The sequence below is a fragment of the Camellia sinensis genome, chromosome 8, assembly GCF_055761805.1.
Source record: "Camellia sinensis isolate YWXY chromosome 8, ASM5576180v1, whole genome shotgun sequence".
Taxonomy (NCBI): Eukaryota; Viridiplantae; Streptophyta; class Magnoliopsida; order Ericales; family Theaceae; genus Camellia; species Camellia sinensis.
This window is the reverse complement of record NC_138968.1, coordinates 121,531,501-121,547,674: the sequence shown is the minus strand read 5'-3', so window position 1 is coordinate 121,547,674 and position 16,174 is coordinate 121,531,501. Positions and strand designations below refer to the sequence as shown.

General features: G+C 31.6%; 2 protein-coding genes across 3 annotated transcripts; both read right to left on the bottom strand.

Annotated features, from left to right (window-relative positions):
• Positions 1–2,085: 2,085 nt before the first annotated feature.
• Positions 2,086–5,495, bottom strand: LOC114261539 (Pentatricopeptide repeat (PPR) superfamily protein). 2 transcript variants are annotated; one of them, XM_028201818.2, is made up of 3 exons: positions 2,817–5,495; positions 2,611–2,742; positions 2,086–2,520 (listed from the first exon to the last, which is right to left on the bottom strand). In XM_028201818.2, exon 1 carries the CDS (start codon positions 4,983–4,985, stop codon positions 3,123–3,125), a length of 1,863 nt encoding a protein of 620 aa, XP_028057619.2. In that variant the 5' UTR covers positions 4,986–5,495; the 3' UTR covers positions 2,086–2,520; positions 2,611–2,742; positions 2,817–3,122. The 2 variants fall into 2 exon arrangements, with proteins under 2 accessions (XP_028057619.2, XP_028057618.2); XM_028201817.2 differs by having other exon boundaries at positions 2,843–5,495.
• A 3,257-nt stretch (positions 5,496–8,752) lies between these two features.
• LOC114261502 (uncharacterized) lies at positions 8,753–12,579 on the bottom strand. The gene is made up of 2 exons (XM_082885461.1): positions 12,384–12,579; positions 8,753–9,030 (listed from the first exon to the last, which is right to left on the bottom strand). The coding sequence occupies exons 1-2, from the start codon at positions 12,577–12,579 to the stop codon at positions 8,753–8,755; spliced, it is 474 nt and encodes a 157-aa protein (XP_082741587.1).
• Positions 12,580–16,174: the final 3,595 nt, after the last annotated feature.

Genomic DNA, 16,174 nt, shown 5'->3' with positions numbered 1-16,174 from the left:
ATAAGAAATAAATAATCTAAGAGACTTAAAATTAATAGATCCTAGAACCACGAGTCGATTGTTTAGAAATAACTCTTCAGTCAGCTCTAGATCCACATCATTAGCTCACATACCTGATACAGTAGTAAATGAAGACGAACATGAATTTCAAGATTTAAAAATAGATTTCGGATGGAATATATCAAAAGTACTAATCAAAGAAATTTATAAAAACAAGCTTTCTTAAATCCTCTTTCAATATTGATTTACAAGTAAAAACTGGTGAAAAGGTTTATGCCTTAACAAAAGTACATGAAACATGTCAAATATTAGCTAAAGAATCTATAAAAAAAATATAGATTCTCTGGTCACAATTTTATTCATATAGGATTAGTACAAGTTGTAGTCAAATCACTATCTACTAAAGGAATAAATTCATCAATATTATAATGTCTTAGGGATACTAGGTTAAGAGAATATCACACCAGTATGTTAGGTATAATGGAATTTAGTCTTCATCAAGGTCCAGTTCATTTTAATTACTTTCCTGATTTCACTTTGAGTCCTAGTGATCCCCACCTTTTAAAAACTCTAATTTTAAATATTCAAACTTCTGGCGAATTTACTGATATGCTAGATGGTGCCCAATCTATTGCTTTAATATATCGTATTTATTATAAATGCATAAAAATCAATCTAAATGTACATGCTTTAGTCAAAAGCCCCAAAGATAAAACATTGCGCATTCAAAGTAATACTGCTAATGCTAATATTGAAGTACCAAAAACCATAGTCATTCAGCTTCTTTATAAAAGACCTCCCCAGCCATGAAGAAGAGCATCTAGAAATTTTTAGAAATTTCTCACGCTCTCTTTCTGTAATTTCTATTTTTTTGTATTTTGAAATTATGATTTCCAACTTCCAGTAAACAATAAACAATTGTAAGGTACTTTTGATTCCAGTCTATCAATTTATGTTATTTCAGTGTTCTGTTTTAAATGTTGCTAGTTCTGCTTCCCTTATTTAATCTAGATATATTTAGAAGGTATAAAATTTGTACAAAAAAATTTAAAAAAATTCATTGAATACAACATAATAAGATAATGTATTGAATTTTTTTTTGTTTTTGTTTTTGTTTTTGTATTTAGTGAATTTTAAAAAATCACAAAATATTATACTTCTTAAGTATATTTAGATTAGATGTATCTAAAAAATAAAAAAAATTACTTAAAATATTAAAAAATTTCAGTAAAAAAAAAAAAAAAGAAAACTCAATTTTTTGTATAAGTTAAATCAAAGAAGAGGATTGTTATTTCCCTTAAAATGACATGAACAAAATATTTGTATTATTTTATTATTTTATATGTATAAAGACAATGGAACAAATATGTCATTTTAATCTGGCATGGGATAAATATAATTTTTCAAATATGACGAGGAGATCTATATTAAACAGAAACCTCAGGAGGTGTCAGTGCAATTTACCCTTTTTTTATCATAATTTTGTTGTACTTTTTATTATGCAAAGACCTGTTAATGAAAAGCATAATTTAAGGATTCAAGTTTAAAACTGAAGTAAAATGAAGTTAAATACAATGTATTTTTAAAATCACATGTTCTAAGAAGATTGTTTTATTTCAATTTTAATCATAGATCATTAAATTATCACAACAAAGTTATTGTAAAAAGATTCATATAAGAGAATTTCGATCCATAGTTATTGATCTTTATAATGGAACCCTCATTTAAAAGTTTTAACAACTGGTCCACACATGCGATGCATCTGCAACTATGCAACTAAAATAATAATAATACACACTTATTATGCGTTGCTCAAGAGTTAAACATCTTTTTTAACAAATTCATAGTCTCGATTTTGAGTCTCATCCTCCTCTTTATATAATTTTATTTTACGCGAACACCAACTATAGGAGTATTTTGAAAATCCAAAATGTCCCCAAAATATGATATATATAAACACATCTCAAAGTTTCACATAAATAATAGTATACATATTTTAGAAGATAACATGAAACATACATTAGTCCAAGAGCACCTAAAATTCTACTTTTTATATGGCCCATTTACTTTTTATATGTGTTATACTTCATTTCAAATATTTCTTTGATATATTTTCCTGAATACATAATTTTTAAAAACTACAAGTTAATTCCTATTGATATTACATTTATTATTGTACCCATAATTTCCAATAATTTGTTTTTTTGTTATTGGAGAAACAACAAAAGAATCTAAAGGGGGAACAAGCTTTAGAAACAATAAGAGCAAAAATAAAGTCAGGGACCTCCTCAACCCAAGCCAAGAATTCATCAAATTGCAGAGTTTTTCGTTATTTGACCTCTCCTAATGTGGGAGCACTTAACCTGGGCCAAACTACTCAAGTTTATCTGGATATTATCTGCAATAATCCCAATGCAAAAGAAGACATCCGCGGATGAGTTCACTGAGGCCCCCAATCTCCTTGACTGCTGCCTGCTACTCCTCAGACAACTTGTGCACTATTTTGCTCTGAATCATATTCTGTGGAAAAAAAAAAATCAAACAATCATTTAACCCAAGAAAAAAGCTTGGAAATTTCTAAAATTGTTTAACAACTTTGTGGGGTTTTACTTTTGGGGCCAGTGGTACAAGGGATCCGTTCGCCTCAGCATACAAACAAGCTGAGTTAGACTTGCCCCAGTTCAGAAACTCCTCTCTCTTCTCAGACGGTGACTTCCGTCACTCTCCAATAACTTTGACAGCCTGCAAAATGTCAACTTAGTTCTAGTTTCACAGTTAAAAAGAAATAAATTAAAATAAAAAAATAAAAACATTACCAACTAAGTAGTTGATAATTGCTCACCAAATTTTATACCAAGACACTTTCTAAGTTTGTCCAAATCTTATGAACCCTTGTCATTCCTGTATGCACCTTCAAAACCAAGGCCCCATCTCTTGTTTGGGAAAGTAAAATCTTCAGTTAAAAGCAAGCAGATCCTAGCACATTCAACAAGGATATATCACTGATTTCGAAGCTGGGTTTATGATCAATGAAAATAATCATCACATATCTTCTGATCATAATCCAAAAACAATTGCAAAATATCGAAAGACAACAAATGCCAGTGAAACAATAAGCAATATCACCAAAAGTCCTGACAAGAACAAAACCCATTCTTAAAATGGTGAAATCGGTTAGTGTCCCTGACAATGATTTCCCTCCCTGTAATAGTTGAAGCAAGCTTCATAAAGGAATGGCAGTCCCCACATATCCTGAGATTCTTCATGATTCTAATAGGAGCACAAAGAGGTAGACTCATTAGCCCAAAAGTAAAGGCTAGCTTCTCACTGTGGTGCCTCAGGAGGTCCTGCTTTCTGATTTCATCCACATCATGCAAATCATGTTCAGTATTGACCCTATAATCTAGTAGCTTCATTTCTTCTAGCAAATCTTCTAACTTCAAATAAATCTGAGCAATTTGAGGATGGCTTCTTTCCCCAACCATAAATGTGTGAACCTTGTCTTTCACTTCAATCCAACTCTTTCCTCGAGTCTTCTTTGCCTCGCTGTCTTTAAGAAGTTTCCTAGCCTTTGCGACTTCCTCCCACCTTTTTGTTGCCGCATAGGTGTTAGAAAGCAAGACATGATTTCCAGCATTATTTGGTTCAATCTGAAACAACTTTGTTGCCGCTACTTTAGCCAATTCAATATTCCCATGGATCCTGCAGGAGCCCAAAAGTGAACCCCACATGGGAGCAGTAGCATCAAATGGCATTTTGTCCATCAAATCCTTAGCTTCTTGAATCAGTCCTGCTCGACCTAGAACATCGACCATGCATGAGTAGTGAACGACATTGGGTGACAAATTATGCTCTTTTATCATGATGTCAAAATATTCTCGTCCCTTTTCGACTAAACCCATATGGCCACATGCAGATAACACAGAAATATAAGTTACTTCATTTGGCCATATTCCCGTCTGCTGCATTTTCTCGAATGAAATCATAGCCTCCATAGACCGAGCATGTCTAGAAAACCCAGAAATCATTGCATTCCATAAAACAATATTCTTCTCTTCCACACATGAAAACACAATATAAGCCTCTTCAATGCTTCCGCATTTCGCATACAAGTCTATGAGAGTGGATGCCACAAAAATGTTTGAATCAAAACCTGATTTGTGTATTACAGCATGCATCTGGTTCCCTTCAATAAGAGCAGCCAATCCTGCACAGGCAGAGAGAACAGACGACATTGTAAACTGGTTGTTTTCCAATCCTATCATTTGTGCTCTGTGGAACAACACCAAAGCCTTCTCATAAAGCTCATTCTGTACATATCCTGCAATCATCGAACTCCACGTGACAGCACTCCTCTCGGGCATACACTCAAAAACCCGAGACGCATCCTCAATGAGACTACTTTTCGCATAAACATCAAGCAATGCAGTACCCACAAACTCATTTGAATCCATCGCTGTCTTGAGAGCAAAAGCATGAAGTTGTTTGCACTCAAAAACAGCACATTTAGCAGCACAAGCGCAAAGAACACTTGAGACGGTGAATTCGCTGAATTGGGTTCCTTCCCTTTGCATATACACGAAAAGATCAAGAGCCGCTTCTTCATCCTTGTTCTGGGTATAGGAACCAATCATAGTATTCCATGAAACTAAACTTCTTATAGGCATTTCATCAAACACGTTGCGAGCACAATCAACAAACCCACATTTAGAATACATATTAATTAGCATATTTGATGTAAAAGTGTCCACTTGTAAACCAACACGAATAATCTTTCCATGGCAAGCCTTCCCTTCCATGGGTTCTCTCTTTCTAGCACAACTCTGCAAGAGTTCTTGCAAATTGGACACTTGGATCGCATATGTAACTTCTGGGTTTTGTGTTCCAGTATTAGTAGCTGAAAATTTTCTGCAATGCAAACTATCAAGAAAACTATGACAGGGTCTAGTGTATCTCCTCAACGCTTTCATGTCATCGTTTTGCATATGCTAACCCAGCTCTCTCTCTCTCTCTCTCTCTGAACAGTGAACTCCTAAGGTATCAAAGGTCCTTTAATTTTGCTAAATTTGCTTCAGTTTGCTTTTCTTTTTGGGCCATCCATGTATTATTCGCCATCAAATACTACCAGTAAACCCAAATCATCTTTACTGTAGAACCCTCTTTCATCCCGCACTTGCATTGCACATCCTTCATCTTCATCAAATTTGATGAAAAAAAATTATCTACATTACTTCAGCTTTTTAAATTTGGGAAAGACTTTTGAATTTGGCAAAGGCATGTACACCATTCAAAACGTGTTTAAGGCCCTTCTCCAAAGCTTAATCAGATTCATCATCAAATTAAAATTTGATAAAAAATGGCAGTTTTTATTTCTTCAACGATTTCATCAAAATAATATCAAATTGAGAACGGGCCAAAACTTTCACAAAATTGAGTATCTGAGGTAGATTTTACAATTTTACTGTGCGTTTATGTTGGAAGTGGGTCCGACCGGTCATCCAGCTTATACAGAAAATGCAGAGCAACAGCTATGGTTTGGCCTGCGAACCGGCTTGAAAAATTGGTTGCTTTTGTGGCACCAAGAATAAATTCAACATTGATCCATAGCAGAGGGAAATGCATTGTATATAGATTCAAAATTTGTATCAAAATTGGCCGTTCAGTAGGTGCAACTCCAATAAGTTACCGTTGGTATTGCAGAGGATTTGACAAAGTTACCGTTGTTGTGATTTGTAAAATATACCAATATTTTAATTTCACAATATCATTACAATTTCTATTTTCTTTGTGAGCTTCAGTTTAACAATATCAGCTTGTTTAGTTCTAGTTCTCAGAAAATTTTACTTTTTTATTTTTCGTATTTTAATATTTTCAATGAATCTTTTTAATATTTTAAGCAATTTTTTTTTTAAATTTTTAGACACACCTGACATAAATACTCTTAAAAAGTATAATATTTGTGAAAAAAAAATCTTTAAAAAATATATTAAATACCAAAAAATACAAACAAAAAAAATGAAAATTCAATTTATCTTTCGTATTTTTGTATATTTATTAATTTTTTAAAATATTTTTTCACAAATATTTTACTATTTAGATACATCTAAGTACGGTGCATCTAAAAAAGTAAAAAAATTACTTAAAATTTAAAAGATATTCACTAAAAACAAAAAAAAAAATACAAAAAATAAAAAGCTCAGTTTTTAAAAAACTGAATTTAGAAAACTGAAACCAAACACACTTACAATTTCTATTTTCTTTGTGAGCTTTGGTGTATATTATTTCTTCGTCGGCATAAGTGTATATCATTACAATATATTTCACTGTCTGTGTTAGATGTTGTATTCTATTGAGTTTTCTTAAAACTATGGAAGATTTTGAAATATTTGAAGAATCACAAACTTCGGAGCAAAACACTTATATTAATTTTATTTTGGAAACTTCTCATGTTTCTCGTGGTAAAGCGTTCACAATTATAGGAGATGAAACCTTATGTAGGTCATGGTTGGTCGTCTCTCAAGATCTCATTACTGGTAATAGTCAGACCATGACAATATTCTGGAAACGAGAACTCGTTTATTTTAATTCATAATTGAGTGGTGAATCAAATCAAAACCGTATTTCTTTGTCTCACCATTGGTCTATCATGCAAAAGGCAATTAATAAATTCTGTGGTTTTCTTGAGAAAATCTAATTGAGGCAACAAAGTGGAACAACTGAGGCAGACATGGTAATTTTCATTTCTGTTATTAAATATCAATTTTCTTAGTGCTCAGTCTACTTGTTATCTAAATACATATAATTTTCATTTTTTAGGTCACTGGAGCGAAGCGCATGTATCATGCAATATAGAAAAAACAATTCACATTTGATACAAGTTGGGATATTTTGCACCGAAGTTGTAAGTGAGATGAATTTAGAACACAACCAAAAAAAATCATGTAACAAGCATATCCATTTTCGAATCCAGCAATTGAAGGTGAGGCTTTTCACCCCAAAAACAATATTGCGGGGGACCAACAACCGATTAATATATCAATATGACCAATTGGTACTAAGGCTGTGAAAGAGAAGTTGAAGAATTAAACAACTCACGATGTTAGATTTTATGAAATGGTTGCCAACCAATCTAAAATTGTTGAAGTATTATCAAATATTTTTCGCTAGAATTGTTGAGCGAGATAACAAAAGGCGATAGACCGTGAACAAAAGATTGCAAAGCGTCAAAGAACGGCCGAGGGTAGAGAGGAACAACTAAAAATCTTATCTATGATGAATGAAAGATAACAACGAAATGAGGATCATAAAATAATGTTAATGAACATGACAGATTTAAATCCTATGCAAAGGGCGTACTATGAAGAGCTTCAATGGCAAATCTTATTTCGATCAACAAATAGATTTCCTTAACTGTTTCATGAAGACCATGATTTCTATTCAATTTCTTGCAGTGTATTTCTGTATTCAATTTTTGCAGTACATTTCAAGTGAACATAAAATAAAGACACAAGACATGGATATACCTTTTGTGGTAAATTGATTAAATTTAGCCATCCCATAACCTCAAGTTTACTAACCAACAGAGGATCATATTGAGCAGGAAGATTAACCCTTCTCCCAGTGACAGTAGGTCAGCTGGAGAAGCTTTGAAAAGCTTGTTCATGATTGTAAGTGAGAAAATCAATAGTAGGATAAGCTAAACTTTGAGGCTGTTGTTGCTGTTATTGGTGTGGTGGAGGGTTGGAGCTTTCACCATGTTCTGGTCTTGCTCTTTTGGTTCTAAGTATGATGTGAATATCTGTTCAATTTGATTGGAAATGTGTTAAATATGAATAGTGGATTATAGAGGAGCTGAAATTGAGTGTGAGGTCACCAAATGGTGTGAAAAGGTAGTACAAAAGTGAAACAGAAAAGGAAGTGCATAAAAAAAAAAAAGGCCGGTTAACCGGCCGGTCGACCCACCGTTTGACCCTCTGGTTGACCAGTTTTAGAGCAGAATTTGTATTCGATTTCTATTGAACTTTGGCTTGTTGTTTCTATTGCTTTGGCTTGCTGCTTTTTTCAATGCACACTTCCTTCACCAAAAATGACACACATTTTTGTCCAATATTGAGTGTATATAGAGTGTTAATAGCTTTAAATGAGGTAGGTGGTGGAGGGAAGTAATGAGGTGGGTAAATTTCTTAAATGAAGTAGTTGGATGGTGGTATATGTTTCATGAGGCATTCACCAAACCTACAAGTCGTATGGTGAAGTAGTTGGATTGTACAAAGGTATTGAATTTTCAAATGTTGGGTATTTATCAAATTTATTTGTAATTGATTTGTAATATATATTTTAATGCTACATTCATTTTTGTAATTCATTTGTAAAATGAGCTGCATTCATTTGTACTTTAATATATGGTGGATATATATAACAATCATGAGTCATTTGTAATTTAATAAATATAGATACAAAATTTTGAAAAGTTGTTATGCACTAAAGGTATATGTTATAGCCATCCATATCAGTAGTCCAAAGCCATGTCAGAAAACAACATCAGTAAATTATGACATCAGTATATTGGTAACAAATGCACATTATTTTCGATAATGACAAAGTTAACAGACCAAAAATATTAGCAAAAAGGGATATGTGTACATTATGAAGAGCGCTAACAACAAACAAACACTGACAACTTTCCTTGCGTAATCACCTCCCAATCAAAAAAATCAACCAAAAGTTCATGTTTTGCGTCCGCGTGGTGAGGTTAGTTTTCACCATGAAGATGCCATATATGTTCTATTAAATTATTGCGGAGGGCATGATATTCATTCTTATCTCTAATACCTAAATGGCGGGACATAAATGATTGGAAGTCATTGTTACTGCTACACGAAAGTACTACTGGTGAGTTGGTTGATGAAATATCATAATCGAAATCAAGATGCTCCTCTCGCTCACCTTTGACAATCATATTGTGTAATATAACCCAACTCTTCATTATGTTACCAAGCATTTTCAGATCCCAAAAACGTACGACACCACCTATAATTGCAAATTGGGATTGGACCACTTCGAATGCCCGCTCTATATCCTTCCTTGCTGACTCTTGCATCATTGCAAAATGTTGCTTCTTTGCACTTTGGGGAGAAAAGATTATTTGTGCGAGACCCTAACTTTTTTAAACCCTATTAAGTCCCTTACTTTTAAATTATTTCTTTGAAATCGCTCAATTTCTTAATTAATTGCAATTTTTACCCTAGGATCAAAATACATGTACCAACTGAAAACTCTCAAACCCTGATCGATTTTGATAACTTAGAAATCATTATAATACCCTAATACTAATTAATTGACTCCATAAACGTAGAATTACCACTTAAAAATCCTAGGTTTTTCCGGTTTTTATCACGCTCGTCGGTTGGTAGCCTTTTTATTCGAAACAAGAAATTCAAACCGAATTAGATTCTCTAACCCTAACTTAGTTAAATTCTACTCTAAAATAAATGTTTCAATTCATAAATTAAGGCCTTAGCCCTCATATTTTACTTAAATCACAAATTGACCCCAAGTTAGTACCATTGTATATATATATATATATATATTTGTACCTCTTATTCATCAAAGCTTTTTGTACACAATATCTATGGAATTTGTACACAAAATAAATAAGAAAATCTCCCAAATCTTGAGTACATGACTAGCCATCATATCTCCTAGGCTATAATCATTGTACTTTAGAGACAAATCCCTTGAATCATGGAAATAATTATGACCTTGGTACCAATTCTATATATATACATGTATATATCTAATGTACTTGTAACTAGAATGGATTAAATTAGACTTAAGCCTGACTAGATCATAATTAAATACATAATTAAGGTCCTAATTATTCACTATTCCATTTCATTTGAACTAAATACAACTCAATTCCATTACATTTCAATCAAAGGACATTTTAGACAATTCACACCATTTTTCCTATAAATACACCACCATCCTCCATCTATTTGAACATCAAACACCACACCTACACACTCATAGAGAGAGGGAGAGGAGTGGAGAGTGAGCTTATGGGAGGGAGAAAGAAGAGAAAGAGAGCAAGTCTTGCAAAACTAGTTCCATAAGCATTTAAGTAAGCCACAACACAACTCTCTCTTTTATTTTCCTTTTTCAAATACATGCTCTTAGAAGTTTTAAACATTCATTTCAGATGTATTTTGATGGTATTCTTGTGTTAGAAATGAAAGGAGTTGAGCCTTGATTCTACCATTCTTGTATTTCTCTTAACCGGTATAAGACTACCTTTTTCCATATCAAACTCTCAAAATTTCTAAAGGCACACCTTCACCTTAAATTTCTTGGTTTAATACATATTATTTATCAAGTTTTCATCACAAGATAAGTGGAAAATTTCTCCTAGTTGACCTCTTTTCTCACTAAAGTTCTATTTTTAACTGTGCCAGAAAATTTTATTTTTCATCCAACTTTCAAAATTTCTATAAAAATTTATAAAAATATTCTGGACCTTCATTTTATGTCAAAATTTTCCTTAAGGAGTTATCTTTAAACTAAAATTGGTTTCATTGAAAACAAGTAAGCGATTTGTGAGAAACTCCAATTTTTGTAAAGGTCGACGAATCTGGACAGCGCTGGAACATTTCTTAAATAACTAAAAATCTAGAAAAGCTATCACATTTCTGAAACATGTTGTGAAAACTAGATTAAATTCTCTACGAACCATAGGAAGGCCGAGTTCGGTAAAAATCTAAAATAGCCCTTTTGATTTTAATCTTTAAATGGTATTGAATCTAGAAATTTAGTTTTGCATGGGTGTTTTATGCTCTTGTGTTCATGAAAATGCTTATTAGTACATGATCATGTCTTGGTATGACATTGAATGTGTTATGGATATGTTCCTTATCTTCTTCATTTTAATGATGCTCATGCTTATGTGGATATTACTATCTTGTTAAGTTATTCTAACTTAAATTTAAGACATCTAATTCAACGGAAATCTTAATTGGGGTGGTATTGGGTTTTCGATCACTTGAATATTGAAGAGATGATAATGTGTTATGCATAGATTGATGAGATGTGCTCCCTAATCGAAGTTTAAGTCTTGCGCAAGCAGTTGTCGCGTAAACCCTCGAATGGAACAGACGTATTTGGACTCTTTGTGATGGTTTGATTGGTGAGATAAGGTTGGGTCCGGATGGGACATTCAGGAGGATAAAACTTTTTTGGAAGGATAAGGTTGGATTCAGGAGATAAAACCTTTTTCTTTTCGCTGTCCCTTTTGAGGCCTTACGGTTGGCGCTACGCAATATATAACCGTTGGTAGGCATCCGAGGTTAGTTCTGCAACAAAGCAGCAAAAGGGGGAGTTCCGAATAGTTCGATGTCCAATTCTTGTGGTTGGGAGGATGAAATCTCTTTGGGGGATTTCTAGAATACTAACCACTAACATTATAACCTTGTTATCTATTTGAATGACATGTTCATTTCCTCTATTATTGAAATTGCTATTATTGACTTGAATATCATGCTTCACTACTTGCTTACTATAAATATGATGATGTATTGGATTGGGAAAAAGGGACGGGATGTGTGTGCGTTTACTGGGTATTCAAAACTCACGGGGTTTCATGCCAGGTATTGAAGACTATTAGATCGATCGAAGGGCAAAGCTGAAGTATTTGAAGACGTATGACTATCCTATGAGAGTTAGGAACTAGTTATGTCAAACGTGTTTTGAGAATTCCCATGTTGCATTTAAGACATGATTTTGTAATTTGTATATATATAACATTGTAGCATATCCTTATACTCCGTCAACTCATGTAGGCCTTGTGTTATTACCTTATCAAGATCTGTCAAAAAAGTAGCTTTGCTATCTAAGGTGGTTGGACTTTAAAGGGAGGCTATTTTGACTCTTCCGACCTTCTTGGGATCTTGCTTGGTTATTATCCAAAGGACTCATTAGTGACATTTCCTACTCTTGTAACCTTAGAAAAACCCTGTATTTAATGGTTAATAAATTATTTGATGTTCTCGACTTTTGGGGCGTCACAGTTTGAACCAGTGTTGTCCATTGAGGGTATATACCATCATCAAGGTAATAACCTATATTATAAGTGTGTCCATTAATAGTGTAATCAACTGGCGGAGCTTTACCTTAGGCAAGATCAAAAAATAAGGGCAATCGATCCAACACATTCAAGTCATTGTGCGATCTAGGCATTCCAAAAAATGCATGCCAAATCCACAAGTCATAAGAAGCTACTGCTTCAAGAATGATGGTTAGCTTTTTCTGATGGCCTACGTATTGACCTTGCCATGTCATTAGACAATTTTTTCACTCCCAATGCATGCAATCTAAACTTCCCAACATACCTGGAAACACACGAACCTCCCCAATAACAAATAATCTAGCAATATCAGTTGTTGTTGGAGATCTTAGGTATTCGAGTCCAAAGATTTCAATTTCTGAATTGCAAAAGTGTTGCAAACTTTCAATTGCAGTGTTTTTCCCAATACGTACATAATTATTATCTGCATTTGCTGCCACTCCATATGACAGTATTCTCATTGCTGAAGTCATGCAGGGGAGACAATTCAAGGATATGAGCTGCATCTTATTTTTGAACAAAATATGGATCGTGTGCTTCAATGGCATTCAAAATTTGCAAATACAGAGGACGACACATTCTAAAACGTCTTCGAAATGTTGTAAGTGAATAAACTGGATTTGCCACAAAATAATCTGCAAACAATCGTTTATGACCCTTCCATCTATCGGGACATATGTAATTATGTCCTACAACAGAACCACCTCTTTTCTTTGATCGATCAGTTGATTACAGAATTTGAATCATACTAGCATTATTTATCTCATAAACACCCAAAAGTTTGACCATTTTTTCATCATCAGAGGATGAGGAAGAAGAAGATGATGAAAATGAAGTGAACACATAAGAATTTGAGATACTGATTATGCTTTGCTTTCAGTTATGGTTGGTTGCAGATATAATGTGTCTTTTTTTGGTATATGGTACATGGCTTAATGTGTTTATATCAGTTTTTGGAAGGAAATCATTATTGGATGCAAAAAAAAAAATGAAAAATATTTAATGGAGGGAGAAAGAAATGGGAAACGAATTGGGAAATAGAAATGGAGGGAACTTTTTTTTTTTCAATTTCTTGTCCGATCAACCGGCTGGTCGTCCCTCCGGACGTCTACTTTCTTTTGATGAAAACTACAGTGCACCATTGGAGCGGCTGATATCGGATTGAGGAACTCGCCTTTTTTCTACTCAGATTTGATGAAAAAATTAGTGAACCTTTGGAGATGCCCTAAGATATATAAATTTTAATAAAGTAAAAAATAATATAATTTTATACTTTTTCAATCATAATTAAAAATATATATCTTTAAAATTATATGGAATATAATCAAAGATATTATGAGATATAACAAAAATAATATCATAAATAAATAAGAAAATAAAATGAATTACACTAATAGTTCCTATAATTTGGGGCTTGTGTCAATTTGATTATGACATTTTAATTGTGATACATTTGATCTTAAATTTTAAATTTCATTCTAAAAAAGGACAATTGAAAATACTGTTTCTTTTACAAACAGAAAATGCTCCATTTTAATGGCAAAATGGATAATTTGATAAAATACAAACTAATTTGACAAAAAATAAATGTCTAAAAGTTATTTTTGAATTTTAAAAAATTATTTTCTATCCACCTAAGATAAAATTATATAAAAATAATAGAGTTAATTACCTAAAAGTCCTTACAAATGTTATGGTAGCTCATGTTTTATTTAAGATTTTTTTAACCAATAAGTCCTATTTACTAAAATTGAGAATATTATCAATTTTTTTTTCCAATTTTTAAAACTAAAAACATTATCAATTTTATATAGTAATGTTTCAGACAATTGTTTTACTAACTGATAAAAAAAAAAAAAAACAGAGCATGTGATTAAATATTTTTTGCTCTTCTACTTATTGATTTAATTCAACTATCTAATAAAATTGAGAACGTTAACATTTTTTTCCAGTTTTAAAACTGAGAATATTATTAGTTTTTTTTCCATTTTTTTAGTGTTTTTTCCCCCTCCAGTTTTGCACATCAATGTTCAATTATCATGCTCCTTTATAGATACAAAATTTTCAGTTTTGCATAAAAAAAAATCATTTCTTTCAATTTTTTAAAAAAATGTGTTTGGTTTCAGTTTTCTGAATTTAGTTTTCTAAAAATTGAATTTTTTTTCTTTTGTTTTTCATATTTTTATTTTATTTTTAGCGAATATTTTTAAAATTTTAAGCATTGATTTTACTATTTTAGATGTACCTTACTTAGATGTATTTAAAAAGTAAAATATTTGTGGAAAAATATTTTCAAAAATTAATAAATACACAAAATACGAAAAATATATTGAATTTTCATTTTTTTTTGTATTTTTTTGTATTTAGTGAATTTTTTCACAAAAATTATACCTTTTAAGTCTATTTATGTTAGGTGTGTCTAAAAATTAAAAAAAATTCTTAAAATATTAAAAAATTCAGTAAAAACAAAAAAAATACAGAAAGTAAGAAATTAAAATTTTCTGAAAAGTGTTTTCAAAAAACCAGAAACAAGCATGGTGATTAATTTTTTTTGCACATAATTTTTTTTTTTCAATTTGAAAGTTGATGGTTTAAAATTTTGAAAATCAAAACAAATCTCAAATCATCATGTTCGTTTATAGATAATCATAAATGATGAACAATCATTGTTTAAAGGGAAATTTCGACTATTAAAAATTTATTGGGACTTGAAAGTCTAAAAAGTCTTCGTTAGGACTTAATAGATTATAGGTTCAAAAATCAAGACGTGTGTAAATGTCCCAAAATAATAAATCTTTTACATTTTTATTTTTTACCGAATTAAATTTTAGTATGTATTTGGATGATGATCATGTAATGAGTAGTTGTTTTTGTTGATATTTTTGGATGGTTATTGTTAATGTATATGTGGTATTCCTAGATATATTAGGTATTGATTTCCTAGATATATTTAGGAATAGCCATAGTTAGGTCTCTTATGGGATACTCTTTATCATAGTTAGATTTCTAGTAGGATACTCTTTCTCAACCTATATATATATAAGCCTTCTATCATTCAATACAATTATTCAAATCAATACATATTATTTACTCTCTCTCTATTATTCTAACAGTTATCATGTAATAGATGGTTGTTTTTGTTGTTAACAAATATTTTTGGATGATTATCATGTAATTGATGGTTATTAGTCTTTTAATATGTAATCGAAATGTTTAATATATGAAATTAGTGTATGTTCGTGCCTGAAGGCACGATGTAAATAATGTTGTGATCAAAATGTAATTGTAATTTACTCGTACGATGTTGATTTTTTGATAAAGATATTGAAAAAATTCAAAGAAATAGTATTCTCTTTAAAAAACTTGAAACAATTTTACTTGTACCACACATTCTACAGAACTCAAATAAAATAATAACTCCCCCAGCCTTAATCAAATTAAGAAACAAACATATAAGATTTATAATGTTTACTAATATTACAAATCAAAATATAAGAGCAAGTTTGTAAACACTAAACAAAATACATAAATTAAATCTATTGTACACTTGTTAATGTTCTATAATAATAATAAAAAAATTACTAAACACCAAATAAAACACACTAGCAAGTGTTCTGCAATCTCAATAAATTAAATTGAAAAATTCATACCAGCTTGTACTCTTCAATTCCCAACAAATCAAATATATATATATATATATATATAAATTAAATTAAATTAAATATCAAACAATACACATCAACCAGTGCTGTACAATCTTTAAAAAAAAAATTAGAATTAAAATGCACATTAGTTAGTGTTACTATTGACATTCAAATCATAACCATATAAGCAAAACAAACATTATATTGCATATAGCTAAGGGCATCTCCAACGTTTACTCATTTATTTCATCAAATTTGAGTAAAAACTTCTTCTGATATTGCGCACTCCTATAGAGGTTTTTAATCTTTCATCAAATCACCAGTCGACCAGGCGAACGATTGGGCGGACGTCCAACCGATCGACCAGCCAGCGTAAATTGCCCAGTGTAAATGGCAAAGAAGTAGATGCCCA

Bases quoted from the DNA above. Each gene is read 5' to 3' on its own strand.
- LOC114261539 (XM_028201818.2), bottom strand. From the start codon at position 4,985: ATGCAAAACGATGACATGAAAGCGTTGAGGAGATACACTAGACCCTGT.
- LOC114261502 (XM_082885461.1), bottom strand. From the start codon at position 12,579: ATGAGAATACTGTCATATGGAGTGGCAGCAAATGCAGATAATAATTAT. The intron at 9,031-12,383 runs GTATGTTGGGAA...TTGCAATTATAG, and splicing joins GGAGGTTCGTGTGTTTCCAG to GTGGTGTCGTACGTTTTTGG.